Genomic DNA, 19,524 nt, shown 5'->3' on the forward strand with positions numbered 1-19,524 from the left:
GGTGTGCAGAGATTTTTTTTTTTTTTTTTTTTACAATTTTGGTCTTATTATTGCAGTTTTGTCCATCATTCCAGTTTCAATATTGTCGTACTGGGCAGGAGGCAAGAAACACGATCAGACAGCTTGTAAATAACAATTTTGCCAGATTCTAAACTTGAATTTGATGTCAAAGTGAAAATCAACACTCCTGAAATGTTTGTAAAAAATCCCTCATTGCCATCTAAACTAAAATTAATTAAATTAAAATTATTTCGTGAATTTTTGATGGTTATTCTCGTTATACTCGTATTAAAGCTCACACCGGTCTGGGAAAATAATATTGGAAATAATCCCTCTTTGTGTGCAACGTTACCAGAAGTGCAGCTGATCAAAGTCGAAGCAGTAAGTTGGTCTGTGATGGATGTTTACAAAAGAACGTTCACCTTTGTTTCATCTTCCAAATAAGGTTGACTCACCTGGATTAGTTTACAACGTGTTAGATCATATGACTACTTGTGTTTATTACCTCGTCCGACTTGTTTTTAGCGATTTCACAATGTTCCCTGATCTCATTATTACTCTTATTACAATTTTTTTTTTTTAATTACTTATGTTTTTTTTTGATAGAAATGATGGATGAAACTACAAAAACAAGACCCAAAATGTAATAAACTGGAATTATAACACACTGGTCTTCGAAGGCCCTGAAAAACAATTTTCTCTATTGGCTTCTTATTATTAGTAATGAAATTATACATGAACCAACAATATACAAAATGTTTTGCCAAATGCAGAACAGGTGTCGTCATTTCACATGAGAGATTGATGTATTGGTAATTTTGTCCTGAAGTGGGCGTAATTTGGCTCTAAAAAGTTGATGTCATGTGTTCAAATGGACCAATCAAAATCAAATCTGATCAAACCACACCTGCACGGTCCTGATGAAGAAAATTGGCTGGTTTTAGGTGTTAAACTCTTAATTAATACAAGCTAAGGATGTTTTTTCACAACCTGATTTAGTCAAGAATATATTGAAATACTTAAGATTTGAAACAAAGCTTTCAGATCATTTAAACAAATCCTTGATGAATCTTTGCTTTAAGTTCATGTGTTGAAGTCTCAGTATGAAAGTCTAAAGTCATTTTTATAACTGAATAACAGGGAGAAAAGTCTGCTGTCATAGCCGCCTCCTGACTGCATCCTACTCTATCTGTATCTTTTATGTTTCGTTATAGTCTTCAGGTGATGAATCCTACGAATGAGCAGTTATGTGAAAAATGAAAAAGAGGTCTTAAAAGAGGTTTTAGCTACGTTCAAAACACAAAATTTGCCCAGTGGCTCAAACCTGGAAAAGTTGAAAGCGCTTCAGCTTTGTGCAAACGTTCTCTTATGATCCATCAACAACGCTTGTTTTGATTCCTTCCAGAAATATTTTACTCCAACTCAAAAATGCAAAAGCACTTCAGACAAATGTGGTACAAGCTGATTGTCACGATCAAAGGCTTCCCCGTTCGATATGATATCACTGTAACAGGCTACCAGGACTTGAATAAAAAAAAACAACAAGACATGGAAAACATTGTTTTGGAAATAAACTTCTTTGTTGTGCGCCTGTATAGTTGCAGCGGTCCAACAAGCACCCCATTTGAAGCATATGGAGGCCTTTAGTCCAGAAATGTTACAGTGTGTCTTCTGTCTGGTGGTTTCAAAGATAAATGAAATTTGGCAATTGTTCAAAACATGCTTCATGACGACTGCTGGAGTGTGTTTTCATTCATGTATTTTCATTTGATGTCTCAAATGTGACTCTGCAGAGTGTTTGCTGTTGAAACTCGCTGCTTGCTACATTGTTTACTTTGTCTCTTATTTCCTGTTGTTGGTCTGTGTGCTGTTTATCAGACACTCATATAAGTGCATGATGGCTTTTCTTTTTATATTGCCTTTTTTAAAATTAATTTCTACTTTGAGTGTCGATTGTGTATTTCATTTCATTTTAGAGAAGTGCCTTGCAGTGGCCAACCACTACAATTATGAATACAGCAGGTACTTTTTAAAGTAAAGAGTAAAGTGACGTTTTTACTGATGTAACTGAAGCTATTATGGCAAAGATGGAAAGTGGAAACAGTGCCATATAATCCTCTTGAGTCTCAGGGAATCAGTTCTCTTTACCTCTAACTCTCCAAGGACCCATGTTAACTTTGATTTATTGTCATTAAACAGATGATGGCCATGTCTGACACAAGTTTAGCTTTTTTTCTTTTTAATGAGTCAAATATAACTGCTGATACATAGTATAACCTCAGATTTTCCCCATGAATAGCAAGAAAAACCAGAGGGAAATTGTGTCTTGCTTTAAAACTTGTTCTTTCTAAATGTTTTATCTTGTTAAAATCTTTTCTTGGATTTTTTTTCATGTTCCTATGGGGTCAGTAGGTTGTTTTGTTTAACTCACATACAGTATATACTCAAGGTTCACACACTACTTTACATGCAAACGTGGCTCCTACAAAATTTCCACCTCCTGTCAATGCTGCAGCACCTCCTACAGATGTGTGTGATCAAGGGTTTGATGAAGTTGAAACCTGGTGGACAATAAAAGCCATTTTCAGACACTAGTTTATCAGAGAATTGTGCTCCCTAACTTCTTGTTTCCAAAAATGTTAGACTGTACTCAGCCATGCTAGATAAACACTCTTCAAAGACTAAATGTCATAACATCAAACTGTACTGATCTGAAATTGTGTATACTGTGAGGATGCGGTAACCAAGGAGACAGAAAAAGACAAAATTAAGAAAATGCATAGTATGTACACTTTAATGATAAAAGAATATTAAAACAAACAAGTTAGAATGAGTAGATTAGTCATAAAAAAGTGTCGTCTTTATAAAGACATATTTCTCTGTTTTACAATAAGAAGAAGGCTTCAATCATCAGTTTAGTGCCTTGAATCTTCCACTGATGGCTCGGTCTCCATTCAGCCAAAATGGAAAGAGGTTGTCCACTGTAAGGTGAGGTCAGTTCTCTAAAACAACATTGTTTCCCTCATTGGTGAGTGGTTCCCAGCTTGTTGGTGTGTGTAATTCAGATTTCTTTGAACCTGGAATTAAAAGTTGAAAAATAAAAAAGTTACAGTTAATTTGTTAATGAATATTAGATATATATATTAGATATATATCCTGCTTATAATGTTCAGTTTTTGTTCAGAGCTGTTGATTTTATTTAATGGTCATTTTTGAATCTGTACTTAATGATATTATAAAGTTAATATCTTGTTGAGAGTTTCTGTCACAACACTGTCACATTATTTGAATAAATACTCTTTTTTGGAAACACCTATTTGCTTTCTTGCCGAGAGTTAAGAGGAGACGATGGATACCACTCTCATGTAAAGTCAGTAATACAGAGACGAGACATGAGAGTGGTATCATTCTTCATCTCTCAGTCAGAAAATTAATAAGAATATTTTCCAAAATGTCATGCTATTCCTTAAATCTATGAATTCTAAGTTGCATACCATAAAGGACAAGGTCAGGAGCCCAAATGAACACTGACACATGTTTTTCTTGCTGTAATCATTCCTCCTGTTCATACTGACCATTAGAAGATCCTTAAATAATGCACTTATCTAAGTGATGGAGGACAAAATCCACAGTCCTCCTTTAAATCAAAAATGTATTTAAAAGTTTATTTAAAGTTTCAGCCATCCAAATTAATCAAGTCAATATCTTTCAAAGTTACTGCCTTTTTAGTGCCAAAATCCCTCTTTTTGTTGGTTACTATCCTTCCAATGAAGCTGAACAGGAACACACTGTACATCCAGACACATAGATAGACAGTAACTGTGTAAGATGTACACTTTATTTGACTAACTCAGACTGCTGAAACCTCATTTTATCTTCACATAATCTTTTAAATACATTTTTGCACAGAAGGAGGAATGCTGATGTTGTCCCCCATTTTTTAATGTGTGTATGAAGAGGAGGAATGATCACAGCGAGCCAAACCTGTTTCAATGTTCATTTAGGCTCCTGGCTGTTGTTTTAAGACAAACTAGAAAAACTGAAAAAATTATGAACGTGTCCTTTAAGTTCCCAATATGCTTCAAACAAAGTGTTGGTTTAATAGCATCTAAAACATCCTTTCTGATGGTGGAACTGGGGATGGGCATTGAGTATTGGGGCGTTTTTTTTTAACTTTTCAAAACAGGCAATCTGAACGGCATTCAATGTTTTTATTGTAGTCATCCCATCCTTACTGGGAGTTTTAAACATTTGTAGTTTTTGTGATGGTGTGCTATTTTGGTCTGGTCCCAGAAGACAAATAGATCTAAATCTCCAAAGGACTTTGTGATTAAATGATGGTTAAGGTTGAAAACAATAGTCACAGTTTCTTCATCTTTGAGACGAGCGCTGGTCATACTCACCCTCTGACACGAGGGGCGCGTCCACACCAGCCCTGAGCTTCCTTATAAACGAGCCTGGACAAAAACTGAAGAGAAACAAACAACAGTTGTTACAAAACTACAGGAACATCATCATCAGTCAAGAGGATTCAATAATCCAATAAGCGACAAGCTATAAGCAATATATGACAAATAACGTTCTAACTCTGCTGTGTTGTACTGTAAGAGACTAAAGAGTGATGTCAGTGAATAGATGAAGAGGTGTTTCTGACCAGGCAGGCCAAGACGTCGGCAGATATGAGCATGTAGAATACATTGTTCCAGCCGGTGGGAGAGATCACACCGGCAAGCAGAGGACCCAACGCAGCTCCTACAGAGAACATACAAACATTAAAGCACTGAAACCTGTTTCATCAAGTCGAGTAACATCAAAAAGTTTCAACCTTTTAGAGTTTTAAAGGCATTTGCCGCAAAACAAAATGTCCTCACCTCAAAAAATTAGAGCTGAATTACTTGATGATCTAAAGTGTCTGAACTAAAGTATTAATAATTTTTAGTTGGTCGATAGAATAAAGCAAATATCTTTAGATAGCCTTGTTATGTAGTTGTTTATTTAGTAGTTTTTTATTTTGTGCATTAGCTTTTTCTCCTCTCTTTATTGGTAAGAGTTACAACCTTTCTTGTGTTGTGCATAATTGTATTGTATCATATATAATTATTATAATTTAATGTTTTCTATTGTCTCACTTGCAAAGAGCTGTGTTATCTGTGTTCTACTTGTTAAAAACACTATTAAAAATGCTGTTAACATTACTATGGTCATTTTCCATCTAAAGGTGCTTGACAGTTGTAATGTTCATATTTAACTCTGCATGTATGAAGGAAAAACTATTGGATGTTAAAAGCTGCATTTATTTCTTTATTTGTCCACTTGGGGGAAGCAGAACAAGATGAAGATTAAGTCCAATATTCACTCTCTTCCTAGTTCTGTTTTTTAGCTTTTTAGCTGCTAAATGCCCCACAATGTTCACCAGCCAGTTGATAACTTTGTCTGTTTGTTGTTAGGTGCTGGGCAGGTTGTGTGATCCTTAAAACCACAACAATGACCTAAAAAGACACTAAAACCCTCTATAAAGCTGCAGCAGAGTTGGTGATAATAGTGATTTGATCCATTGTTAATATAAAAAAATTAGAGGAGGTTTAATGGAGTAATATAAAAGAAAATACCAACAAGAAGATGCTGGATCTCTACAACTCAGACACTTCATTACATACCTATTGAACCAGTCCCGTCAATAATTGCCGTCACTGTTGACAATGCCCTGGAGTTTCCTCTCAAACTCTCATGTGTTCCCTGTTGTAACAAAGACATCATGTAAGTAACGATGAGTGACTGTCAACACCCGAACAAGCAGGGAAATGAAGAGAAAGAAGAGAAGGGGAAGAAAAGAGGGCTAGAGAGGAAGAACAGGCAGAGATGGAGAAAACTAAACCAGTAGTTATTTTAACTGTGCATCTTTCTTTTTTCTGTCTGTTGCACTTAAAGGATTTGGCTGATGATTTTCTATGTTTTTCTTATTGTCAACAAATCTCATGTGCAGAGCCAAACTAACTTACTTGATCCTACTTACAAGTATTATGTGTGTGTCCAAAGTCTGACAGATCTTATTCCTCTGTGTTGTAGACCTCCATTGTTGCCCCAAAACTATTAAAAACACGTCAGTGAGCCACATCGCTGCACTCAGTGACATATTACTTTTTTCCATGAAGACAGAGGTTACTGTAGCTTATTTAGAAACAGCTCCAAAGAGTAAAAACAGCGATACTTGTAGGGCCATTCATTGTTGGTTTGGCTCTGCACATGAGATTTGTTGACAATAAGAAAAATCAGAAAATCACCACCCAAATCTTTAACATGAAATTTTTCTGCAGTGGCCTGCACAACCATAATCTAACTTTTACTTTGAGCAGGTTATTGACAAATTACATTTAGCTTACATTTAGCTAAGTAGCTTTTTCAAATTTGAAACATCTTTGCACCACTGACACACATACCAGACCTTCCATATGTATCCCTAAAATATCTCTATGCAAGTACAGTAAGAAATGGATATTTACTGTAATGAAAAGACGGTATTAGGTAAGCACTGCAGGGATGGATGGCAGGGACATAAAGCAGAGGGTTGGGTTTCCAATACTTCAGGTCTTACCAGGTCAGCAGATACAGCAGTTGTGATCAGGGCGTACGGTCCGTTCACCAGGCCTCCACACACAAGCAGCATAGCTACATACAGAAAAAAAATGTAAGTAAAGGATAAACCCACTTCGTATTCATAAAGACCCACATTGTACAAATAAGTACAACAAGTGTTCAGGTTTATTTCTGATGGCTAATGACTCATTCTCTACTTTTAAACAGGACCACTCTGTTTCAGTTTCTGTGATGTTTGGAGCAGTCAGAGTCGGCTCATTGTCTGCTTAACTTTTACTCAATAGTCCTTTAACTTTACTCCACCCACCCACTAACCCAGTGTGGGCACCACTGTTTTATCCTAAATCTTTTTTTATATCGGGTCTTGATGGTGCAAATATGAGCATAAGGAGAACCACTGATATACACAAAGATTTAGGATAAAACAGTGGTGCCCACACTGGGTTAGTGGGTGGGTGGAGTAAAGTTAAAGGACTATTGAGTAAAAGTTAAGCAGACAATGAGCCGACTCTGACTGCTCTTAACATCACAGGTACAAAAACAAAAACAAGAAATGATGATGAGTCTTGATGAAGAATCTGCAGCTGCGGTCAATCAGTATGTCATAATACTGTAAGTCATTTAAGCTAATTACTGAACTGACAGATCATGACCTCATCTCATCATGTGATCAATTTTGTTACAAGATGGCTTCATAAACAATTAAATGTTAAATAATTCAAACAACAATCTAACAACTTGTGATCTGAGTTTACATTAGAACATTTTAACACTGAAATAAATAATTTTGGCTGTGGACAAGGCAAGAGTAGTAAAGAAGTCTCACCAACTGTAGTTCCAAGGCTCCTTTGTCCGATGTAATTATAGAGGAAAAGCTGCACCATGAACAAAAAAAACCCCAAAAAACATTAGCAGATATCAGACATTCAGCTTGATGTTCTCCTCATAACATCTAACTGAGGACAGAAATCTACACTGTGGTGAAATATTATACTGTATCATCCCTCTGCCACATACTTTTCCTACTCTAGTGTAAAGTACAACACTGTCAAAGAAACTCCACACTAGTTTCAAACAAAATCACACAACATATCTTTACATTAATAATAACATGAAACTTTGTTTTTGACAGAATATTGTATCCTTCAGAGATTATACTACTCAACTGTAATTTAGCCTTTGAGATACAGAAAAAACAACATTTACACAAAATTACAAGATTATATTAATGAAAAATCCAGACTACACACAGCCAGTTTCAACTTCATAATGGCTTTTCACCCAACTCTACATATAAAATAATAAAAAATAACAGGAACACCTTCTGTTTTTGCTGTTTTAGGAAATCAATTTTTATGAATCAAACTATATATATTTTAAGATTTACATCGTCAGTAGGAACAAATGGGCTCGGGGCTGAGAACCACAGACAGGACAGGGAAGTTGAAATTATTGAGAGACTGACCAACAAATTGTTGCTTTTGGTCTTTTTATAGGAAACTTATAGAATAATGAGAGTCTAAACACATATAATTTATGTGGGATCAAGCCAAGGAGCAAGTGATGAAGAGGATGACCTGCTGTTATTAAATAATCTGATGTATGAGGTGACACTCACCATAGGGGCAGCAAGAAGCAACATGGCGCAGCAAGTTGTCGCTCTCCCACCAGTATAGTCAGACACGAGGCCCGCCATGATTCCTCCTATACACACAGCACACAATCAGTCAGATAAAATCTTCCTTGGGGCATTATGATGATGTCTGTTGGTTTTAAGACGTAGTAATTATCAACACTGCTGTTCTCCAGGATACTGCTGTGGTTTGTTAATTGCATAAGTTTCTATAGTTGTTGGCAGTTATGCTCAAGGGCATCTCAACAGTAACTGCAGAGTGAGTCTGACCATTCAAATCATCAGCCCTCCTTTGAAGTCTAGCTGTGTGACACCCTCCCAGCAAGTGATAAGATCTACGCTTAAGACTGTCTAAGTCTAAGCAAATAAATGCTGTATGGATTTAAATCTTATAAGCAACTGAATACCTAATCATGAAATTGAATCACTACTGAAAAGCAAATGTTTGACATGTCAGGAAATACACTTATTCCCCTTCTGGCTGAGTTAGATGAGAAGATTGATACCACTCTAGCAGCTGTTTAACTTATAGTAACTTAAGTAACTTAAATATAAAGACTGGAAACAGGTGGAAACAGCTAGTTTGGCTCCCTCCAGCAATAACAAAATCTGCCTCCCAGCACCTCTAAAGCTGACAGATTAACATAGTATATCTCTTTTGTTTAATCTGTACACAAACAGAAATGTAAAAATGACATGTTGTAGATTTACGAGAAGTTATGTGCCAAACTATTTCTTGGCCAAGGCCACTAACTTCCTGGAGTCTCCGCTGGTTACCTGGCAACTGTTCAGAGACAAATAACCCCTGGAAAAACATCAAACTGATGTTTTTATTCTCCAGTTTTTGAACAGATGGTTTCAGTTCCTCTCTTTGAAAATTTTAGCAGTTTATTTCAAATTCAGATAGCAGGTTCAAATACATAATATTGAAAAAAACGATATTCAAGTTGCTCAAACTGTCAAATTCTGATCTAAAAAATTGGATTGGTAAAATTCAATTCAAACTTCAACATCCGAGATACCAAGGTCTTATCAGTTTATGATTCAAGAAACAGAAGTTAAAATGAATCACTGGAAGACCTGCATGCTTGAAATTTCTACTTGAATTTGTGAACCAGCATATTTATAGTTAGGTATTCAGTTGCTTATAAAATCTAATAGTTACCTTCCTTTGCTTCTATAGAGACTAACAATTAGTCTGCCAAGATTGTTGACTTCTATATGAGCTATTTGAGGGATCTCCCTCTACTTCTTCTTTCATCATAAACATGGTGGAAAATAAAATCTTGTCAGATTATGTGATATGATTTATCAGTCAAAGCTCAAATCTTACCCACGATTCCTCCTACATCAAATAGTGTCGACATGTCTCCAGCCTCCTTTGCCTCAAAATGTGCTGAAAATGAAAGAAAAACCCACATTAACTTAGTTTTAAATTATGTGGTTAAAACTCTATAATCTAAATACATACATAAATGTAAAAATAAAGCACGTGTGTAAATACTGACCAACATTTGAGATGTAGAGAGGAAGCCAGTACAGGAAAGTGTAGCTGACTAGCTTGGCGAACAGCAGGCAGAGAGAGAACTCCACCACTCCCTTTGACAAACACATAAAACCATGAAAACCACTGAAGAAGCCTTTCATCATCTCAAAATCTCATCATTATCAAAGTAATGTAATTCAAAATTCACTTTCCGAAACACACAGCCAGGGACATACGAAAAACTGTTCAACATGTGATTTTACATAACAGGAGTAGCGCTGGGCATTATTTGAAATGCTTTGATATGTCAAGATATCCCACACCTCCCTACAAGAAATCCATGAACACAATGTCAGCCTGAATGAATGAAGTCAAACAAAATTTCAATTCTGATAATTAGTCAACACATTACTGTAACTTTGAGCCATTGAGCCATTTGTCTCTACTTTGTTCAACTTGTGAAGTGTGTATTTTTTTGATTAAAGCATCTTTCAAATCCTGAAGACACAGTGTGATTTCTGACACCACCACTAGATGGTGCCACAGTTATTACTTATCAAATCCTCTATGTAGTAGCTTTAGATCAACTTTCAAACTGTACATACAAATTTTGTACATTAAGTGTAGATTCAATTTGATCAAATCCAGTTTCATTAAGTTTTTTTATAAATACAATTCTAAAATACGAAATATTGATTCAGTAATTCAGTACCTGCTGGCACAAATATCTGCTACACCCAGTACCTTCAAACACAACTGTACAAGCGTGTCATTTCCATGGTTAAAAACAGTTGTTTCCACTCACAGGTATACTGAGAGCCCCACAGAAGCTTATGGCCTCAGCGTGTTCCTCAACAATCTCCGGAGGCTCTGTGGTGATGGCACCATTGACGGCGTGGGACGAGTTCTGCAGGAGAGGCTCCGTCTCGCTGCTCTCTTGATCACCCTAACACAAACACAAACACACATGCATGAGCTCAAGCAGTCCTGTTAGGGATGAATTAAAACAATGAATGTTTCTGTTTTCACTCACGTGGTGCTGAGGAGGAGTGCAGTTGACGTCTTCAGGTTCTGAAACAGAGAGGAAAAGAAAGACTCAGAAATGTCCTTATACAGCAGTTGAGAATTTAAACACAATGCAAATGTAATTGTAAAAACAACATGATACAACATGTAAAAAAGACATATTTGGAGTATTTGACCCTTGCTTTCAGTTTTTGACCTAAGCTAGGTTAAACATGTCCAGACCCGTCCCTCTACTGAGAGATTAAATTAATGATTGATCTTCTATCTGACTCTGGGAAAAGACAGGGAACAAGTCTTTTTCCCCAAAATGTCACAGTTCCTTTTTGGCACTGTGGAGTTGCCTCTCCTCTCCTGACTCTGACTTCATGAAGTAATCCAAAACCCTTTACAAGATTTAACTATGAAAGAGTTTTGTGTGTGTGTGTGTGTGTCTCTCTGATGAACAGACACTGACTCTCAACCAGGAAGAAGAAGCACAGGATCCCGGTGGAGGCAATGATGAGGCCGGGCACGATGAAGGACATGCCCCACTCCGAGGAGACGTAGACACCTGCAATGAGGGAGCCCAAGATGTTTCCTACTGAGGTGTGAGAGTTCCACACACCCATGATGAACCCGCGCCTGAAGATCAAAACACAAACACACAACGGCTATGAATGATCTCTCCACACTGCTGCTTCTATTGTACGTGAACGAGCCGTCAAGTTACTGCTTCAAAAATATGACTTTGGTTGGTAAAAGCTCTTAAATAGGCTTTCGCACATTTTATACCTTTTATATTCTGTATATTCTATATATCTGTATACTACAATATGTTCAGGGTTGCAAACTGACAGTCATGTTAAAGGAATAGTTCAATATTTTGGGATATATGCTTATTCACTTAATATATCAGAAACTACTAGCGTGACTATGTCCAGAGTTCATAAATACATCTATTGACACCTCTGAAGCTCACAAATTAATAGTATCTCGCTTAATTTGTAGGCAAACCAAAATGTAAAAACTATTTGTTACAGTACATAACACCAAATAGCAGGTGCTGTAATTATTTCTTGAGTAACAATTTTTCCATCCTCTCAGTACTTCTGTGCAGCATCTCGAGCTACAGCCCAGGTTGCCAGATGCGGTCGGTGAGCAGAAGATTTGGTTTTGGTCTCCGTACAGGCACAATGGTACCAAACCTAGTACCATGTGGTCAATGCGACCACAGCCACTGCACTATTCTTCAACACGTAGTTGTTTTTACATATCTGTGTGAAAGTTTAACAAACAAGATACAACATGTTAGTGAGCTTTAGAGGTGTTGGAAGGTGTATCTGAACTTTGGACATAGCCATGGTTATATCAGGCAATATCAACATTTTCATCTTACTCTCAGAAAGAAAGGAACTAAGCTTATTCAACAAAATGTTGTGTGTCATGTAAAGCTTAAAAATATAAATGACTACAAATGACCATGATTTTTGCAACTTTTATATGTATTTCAGACCACAAATGTTAAAAAAAATCTGAAAAGAGTAGTAACCTGCTGCATTTTACAGCAACCAGGTTAATACAGTGTGAGTGTTTTCTTTTGATCAAGTAAACATAATCCATGACTACAGAAGAGGCACTGAAAAGGGTTGGACCAGACGGGTGTAATCTGTTTACGAGTAGTGTGCTCTACTTCAGTAAGAACCAGTTTGACTGGTTTCTGAGTTTCCATACATATTGAAAGTGCAGTTTACATTTAGGATGTGGAGTTCGGGTGAGTGGTCTGAAGTAAGTCAAAGCTTGTTTGGTTTCACTGTGCTGTCAAAACGTGACAAATGTGTGTGTGGTGTGTCAGCAGCATCTGATACTGCACAGTCAGCAGGACTACACCAGTACTGCAGTACTCACTTCCCCTTTCCAAACCAGTTGCCGACACAAGCCACCACTGCTGGCCAACCGGTGGTCTGCATCAGTCCGTTCATGACCTGCAGAGTGAAGCAAACAGAGAGGAGACCAGCCTATGTTAACTGACTTCATCACAGCCTCTTAACACTGGTGCAACCCTACAAACTGTGCATATAGAGGAGGGTGAGAGGACACCAGTGTGCAGTGCTGCTTAACATTCCCACACCACACGCCTGTAGTGCGTCATGTGATATGTGTGAGTAAAGCCTGACTAAGCCACCATGAGATCTCTACATTTTCAAAGGGGTGAGATGATAAATGAGGTCTGTACTGACCCATAGAGCCCAGCGTGATCAAACCTGTAAGGAGTTAATAATGTTGTTAATCAATACATTGAATAAGTGATGTCTTGATAGTTACATGTAGGTGCTTCAGTCTTTAATAACTTTCTTTTTTCAGGTGTCAGATGTTGGATTTTAGCCTTGCTTATGTCAAAGATGATTTTTTTGCTTACAAATGTCAAAATTATGGATCTTATAACATTATTATCGTTGCACAATATTTCTAATCTCTCTCTTGTTTGCCATAGGTTGTGAATTTACTTGAGGAATTTGCTGGGAAGAGTCATGTGATGGTGGGAAGCTCATCTGACACTTAAGAGCTACAAAACAGCATTACATTCATCTAACTACAAACTATCTAACACGAAGTCTTCCAGCAGACTTTTGAACCAGTCAGATGTGGTTTTAACAGCATTTTCAGACTCATGAAAGGAAAAGAAAAGAAATACAAAATTATTTTTGTACAATCATTTTGTGTGGGAGCAATTATATGTGGTTGGGCTGCCAAAATGAATTCTGTTTATGGGAAACACCCATTACACTAATGTTATATATACACGGCAGTAGGGAAACAGCTAGTTGATTAATCCTCAACTACTGAAATCAATTTCAGTCAATCGTTTAGGTCAATTTTATATAATTGTTTTATATAATTGTAATTGGGTTTTTTGCTGGTGGTCAGATAAAACAAGCAATTTGCAGGCGACATTTTAGGCTCTGGGAAATGTGATGGACATCTTTCACTATTTTCTGACTTTTTATATATTAAAAAACAAATACATAAAATAACCATTAGTGGCAGCCTTAATACCAAGGGAATAGACTCTTCCAGAATTAGTCCCTTCACGTTTCTGATGTAATCCGGCTTTTACACACCTACAATCTCTGCAGTGTGGGTGGCTTGAGTGTGATTCTCATCATAAATCACAGCAGCAATACAGTCTGATTTCAGTCTGATCAAAAAGAATTTCAACAAAAACTGAAGTGAAACAAAACTCTGCCTTTATACGACGCCTTGAGTTATAAAGGCCTCCACACTGGGACTAGCATTCATTTCCTATAAAGCCAAATGACCAGCTAAATCTAGCCTGTTTATGTTGATATGGCTGAACTTTTTGTGGTGAGTCAGCTTGTCAGATATCTGTGCTTCCCTCTTTTCTCTCCTAACGTGATTTTGCTGTACGCAGTAGTTCTGTCTGGAAAAATGGATGAGAGGTTGCAGAGACAGCAACCCATTAATAAGTCGCCTCCCGACTGTTTACAACCACGAAATAAAGTGGAAAACTTGGTTGTGTGCGCTGCAGCCTGTTATTTCTTTACCTGGATGACGGCATAGTACCCCAATGAGTGAATTTTCCAGTAGAAGCCGAGGCCAAACAGAGATGTGAACAATCCGCTCGACAGCATCCCAAAACTCAGGTAGTACCGCAGAGGCAGGCGCTCTCCAAATATCCCACTGTGAACACAAGGAATGGTTATGACTCAATATAGCACAAGCATTCAGACAAAAACATAATAAGGCCATCCAGCAGCTGCACTACGAACCTGAAAAACATGCCGATGGCATAGGCAACCAGGAAGGAGTTATCCAAGACCCCAAACAGTGTTTGATAGTTGTCCTGGTCTAGAGAGATGACACAGATGAAACTATTAGCTTTCTCTAGAACACTTTACAGTAAGAGCTGTGCAGCATCAAGGACGTAAGCCCTCATTTGCGTTTGCAGAAAGGTGTGACTAAGCTGGGGAATCAAACTGGGAATTGAATCCAGTGTCTCTGCAGTGGTGGGACAGCTGTTGCTCTCAGCTAATTGTACTAAACAAAGACGTTTACTGAATTGTGATGGGTGTCTGGTCAGGACCTCAAGACTGGACTTGGGTTTACAAAACTTTGCTGAATGCTTTAGGTGTTAGGTCTATAGACACAAATTGATTATAATCCCTCAGTCCTATTCATTTCTGTGCCACAATGCCGGTGTGTGTGTGGCCTACAAGCTCCAACAGGAATATAACTGAATCAAGACGAACTAAAGCAACTAACTCTCATTAGTTAACAGTGGTAGATGTTTCACACATGCTGAAGGAAAATCTCCCTGTACTACATGAGTGAAGGACAACAGCTTCTAGAAAACTTTTCAACACTTTTCAACACTAGTGTGCCTCAGCTAACATTAACATAATTAACCACCAGGTACCTGATAAAAACAGACAATAGGATGCTAACGTAAACACAAACTATCTTCATAACAGTTAACTAAACTCACTGTCTGTCATCTACACACACATCAAGTAAGGTTTACCTTGATAGTACCTTTCTAAAAGACTGACTAGAGACAGGCCTTTTGACATGTCACAGTAAAGCACAGGTTTAAATAATAAAATTAATGATGGCTGAAATCTATTTAGCTGCTTCAGTTTCAGGGTCCTTATATTGTGCATACGGAGAACGCAGCCATCATTAACGTTATTAGTAACACCTGTGCTTTTCCTACTATTAGAAGTCAAACCTTGCTATGGCAATTAACTGGCTACTTGACGAGTACACCAAAGCCTTTTCTGCACTATATATTTGCTGATATAAAACCCCAGTATCAAGATACGCTGATTTTATATTTATTACTTATTTTGAATTTTAGTTTTATTTACCTTTTTTAATATAATTTAATATACTTCTTTTGGCCCTCAAAGGGCAATTTGAGGCAAGCGAGTTAGCAAACATAAGTACATAAAGACAATTCATCCACACACAAAAAACAATCTACTATAAACAAATATCAAATCAGATTAAATTTACTCTCATAAGACAATATATCAAAATATATTGTCCAGTGCTCGTCTGCATTATCTACTAATGAGTGAAGTGTCCAAGTATGGATGGCAACAAGTGAAGGACTTACCAAAGGGTGCCCAGTCACACCAGGTGTCATTATTGGTTATGTTAAGGTCTGCCGGCCGAATGACTGTGGAACAGTTTCTGTGTAGTTCACTCTGAGTATCAGTGAAAAAAACATAGAAGGAAGCAGATGAAACAACCCAGACAAAACTCTCACAGACACAACAGAATACAACACTAGATAGATTACAAGGAAACAAGGGAAAGCGCTAATTCATGTTTACATATTGATGTTATTATATAAAGGTTGCAGGAACTTGTGATTAGAATTTAAGTTTGTCTAGCTCTCTGAATAAGAAATCTGATTCACATTTTCTTCCATTCATTTATCTTTAATGAGGATAAGGGAAGATGAAGTTCAGCGCCTCAGTAGCACTTAACGAAAACAAAAGAGCAACAAGAGGACAAGACAGACATTTCCGTCTTTTTCGTGGCTTCCAAACTCACATGAAAGAACTCTGAGGAGCGTTTTAAAGGTAGCATTTGATCTATAAGCCAAACTTATCAAGTTCCTGCAAAAACCCTCCAACACCTCGTGTAGATAAAAATGAACTGAATAGACGCAGTCACCTTCACGATGCTGATAGGTTTCCGTGACAGATGGTAGGCAGTGTAGAAGAGGAAGGTGAGGAAAAGAATAAAGCTTCGATACCTGCAAAGGAGATATTAAAAAACACGTGTTGCAGCAAACTCTTTCTGATTTATAGGAATATTTCAATTAATTATAATATTGGTTATTCAGAAATATTTTTTCTTTATTTTGTACACTGCAAAAAGCAATAAGGACAAAATAATAAAAAAACAAGATCTTTTTTAAAACTTTTGCTTGTTAATCTTTACGCTACAAGAGCCTTTATGTTAAATGAAAATTACTAAATGGGAAATGTGTGTTTGGGAAAAATGACATCATAATAAACCTAAACAAACACCTGCCAGCATTTCATGGTTCAACTGTGTTCATAATAAGGGGCATTATCAAATGTACAGGTGAAAAGCAAGAATCAGCTAAATTAATATTACTAACATGTTTACACCTAAATCGTACACCTGATATCAGCAGTGTAAGGTGGCATGTGTATAAACATTTTCCTGATGGTAATAAACTGTAATGGAGTGTAATAAACATATTAAGCTTTAATTACACAGTTTCTTTCAATATAAGGCAGTCCAATACACCACCTGTAACTTTGGCTTTAAAAATCAACACAAAGTTGATTCAGCTTCTCTCTGACAGAATATCGGCAAAACCTGAGCATTATAAACTTCACAAAAATAGGATTTATATATTGCAGGGCTGTTGTATTGGATTGCATTAGACTGTACAGGTGGACCAAGCAAAAAGGTGACTCACACCCTGTTTGTTATGATAAGATAAGATAAAACTTTAATGTCCGTTCACACGAAAATTTGTGTTGTATCACATGCTCCATTCATGTATATGGCACACCCAAGTGTAATGACTCTACAGCGTCAGCCCTCTTTAACTCCTCATTATGTTGTTTTTTTTATCACATAGACTCAAGACATGGCACGGCACTGTGAAAAAGAGTTTCAATTAACATGAACTATGTATCACTCTTAAGTTTTAAAAGTATTCTGTGACAAACAGACGGCTAGAAAAGTGTGTAGATGTGTATGAAAAATAAACTAAATGTATTAAAGTACATTTTCAGGTTTAGGAATACACTCAGTTAAGAGCATTAGATCTGCCATTGCAATCTCCACTAGTTCTGGAAAGATAAATCAATTAATCAATTAGTCATCAGACAATAAATCTGCAACTATTTTAATATTTGAGTAATCTTTTCAGTCAATTTTCCAGCAAAGCGACAAACATTTGACGGTTCCAGCTTCTTAAATGAGATGATTTGATGCTTTTTCCAATCAAACATGATAGTAAATCAAAGATATTTGGGTTTTTGAAGGGTTGGTTGAACAAAAAAAATTATTTAAAAGCATGACTTTAGGCTCTGAGAAAAAATATATTCTGATTTCTGACAGATTTTCTGATTTTATAATCATTTAATGAAGAAAATAAGCAGTAAAAAAAATGATAACAGTTGCAGCTGCATCAAGAACTATCTCATAGTCTTGTTATTCTGATTTACAAGATCACAAAACAATTATTTTAACAATAATAAAATCACAATCAGTGAAAAATAATAACAATATTATAATTCATTCATACTTTTATGGGAATGGGCTTGCATACTAAACTGCTGGAACATCAGGGTCGCTGTAATGTCACTGTTTTCGCACATCATTAGCTAAAATACGACTTGTGCCCACAGTTTCCCCCCCATTGTGAAGCGATACTAGAAGTTGAGATGCAATAATAAAATGCCCCTTGTCTTGTCAAATTCCTGAAATGCTGCGACGAGCATATCGACTCGTTAAAGGTCAAATCTGTGTCAATAAGGGAGGAAGCTCTGAACTGACATTCCTGTAAATGGAGTTTAACGTGGCTTCACATATTTTTAGAATAATTACCATTAACTTACCCCCCTCAAAAAGCAGCAGTTATGAGTTTGTAACAGGAAGTGAGTTATACATAATTCGCTAATTACATAATGGATCGATTGATTCCCAGAATGCGTGTTTATCGATGTGCTTAGGCCAATCATTTACACAAGGAGATAAGTTAACACACATTAAGATCAGCTGCTCTCTTAACCCCAGTGACTGTAATGAGGCTCATTTTTTTTGGAAGTGTGGAGAACAATAGGAATAATGGAAACTTACCAACTATCTCGAGAAAAGGACGTGATAAGCCGTATGCCGGGAGCCTGGGACGACTTCATTTTCGATGAAAACGTGGTCAAACTTAACACAAACACACTCAAAATTTGGTTTCAGACATGTCCTCGATGTGTATCAGACTTTTTTAGTAGCGAACTAGTTAGATGTATTAACAGGAGAAGGCAACCAACGGCTTATTAACGTTTAGTAACGGCTGCTGTGTGACCGTTAGTGTCACAGAAAGTTGGTTAGCACCGGGACAGAAAGAAACGCTTACTTGTTTTGTAGCACCGAGAGAAAACGGACTTTTAAGCCGGGAAAATATAGGTTAAAGTAGACGCTTGCTGCTATAGGAGTAAAGCAGCAGTCGTGTAGCTTCCTGGTGGGAGATACAGTCCGTAAACATCCAGCAGTTCTCCATACTGTGAAGCTGATTTTATATACGGCGGCCAAGAGAGCCAGCCTCCCTCTGTGAATCCGCGATAGACGGTAAGAGTAAAAAAATAAAAAATAAAAAAGCGTCCGTTATGAATGGAGAAGTGTTGTTATTATTAGCATTTCAGTTTATCCCACGAGATTTTCCAGACGGAGCCTCCCGATGACCACGTGATCATTTCCCTCTGACGTCACGGCGAACAGGAAGCAGCCAACAGCTGATAGCCCAGTGCATGGATGTATAAGAGCTGTGTCTTCTGTGGTTTCCAAATTGAGACTGTTAGATTTATCTTGAATAATATTATCTGTAACTTTGAGCTTCTACAAGAAATTGTGTATTTTTAAGGATCAACACTATATGAAAACGAGCATTTTCTAATCAATCTCATATTTTTAAGTTTTACAATCATAAATGTAAATTTGCTGATGTAAAACCTCACTTTCATGTTTTCAAGAAAGAAATGGAGCTACATATTAAGACAATAACTTAAGCAAAAAA

The 19,524-nt window shown here is 37.0% G+C and overlaps 1 protein-coding gene across 2 annotated transcripts; it reads right to left on the reverse strand.

The window, feature by feature from the left end:
• Positions 1 to 2,767: 2,767 nt before the first annotated feature.
• slc37a2 (solute carrier family 37 member 2) lies at positions 2,768 to 19,218 on the reverse strand. 2 transcript variants are annotated; one of them, XM_067608666.1, is made up of 19 exons: positions 18,868 to 19,218; positions 18,594 to 18,674; positions 16,422 to 16,503; positions 15,856 to 15,946; positions 14,507 to 14,585; positions 14,282 to 14,417; positions 12,624 to 12,700; positions 11,194 to 11,360; positions 10,747 to 10,784; positions 10,519 to 10,659; positions 9,736 to 9,826; positions 9,561 to 9,623; positions 8,213 to 8,298; positions 7,421 to 7,469; positions 6,593 to 6,666; positions 5,658 to 5,736; positions 4,655 to 4,752; positions 4,404 to 4,468; positions 2,768 to 3,077 (listed from the first exon to the last, which is right to left on the reverse strand). In XM_067608666.1, exons 2-19 carry the CDS (start codon positions 18,650 to 18,652, stop codon positions 3,062 to 3,064), a joined length of 1,491 nt encoding a protein of 496 aa, XP_067464767.1. In that variant the 5' UTR covers positions 18,653 to 18,674; positions 18,868 to 19,218; the 3' UTR covers positions 2,768 to 3,061. The 2 variants fall into 2 exon arrangements, with proteins under 2 accessions (XP_067464767.1, XP_067464766.1); XM_067608665.1 differs by having other exon boundaries at positions 18,594 to 19,218.
• Positions 19,219 to 19,524: the final 306 nt, after the last annotated feature.

The sequence above is a fragment of the Thunnus thynnus genome, chromosome 13 (genome assembly GCF_963924715.1).
Source record: "Thunnus thynnus chromosome 13, fThuThy2.1, whole genome shotgun sequence".
NCBI lineage: Eukaryota > Metazoa > Chordata > Actinopteri > Scombriformes > Scombridae > Thunnus > Thunnus thynnus.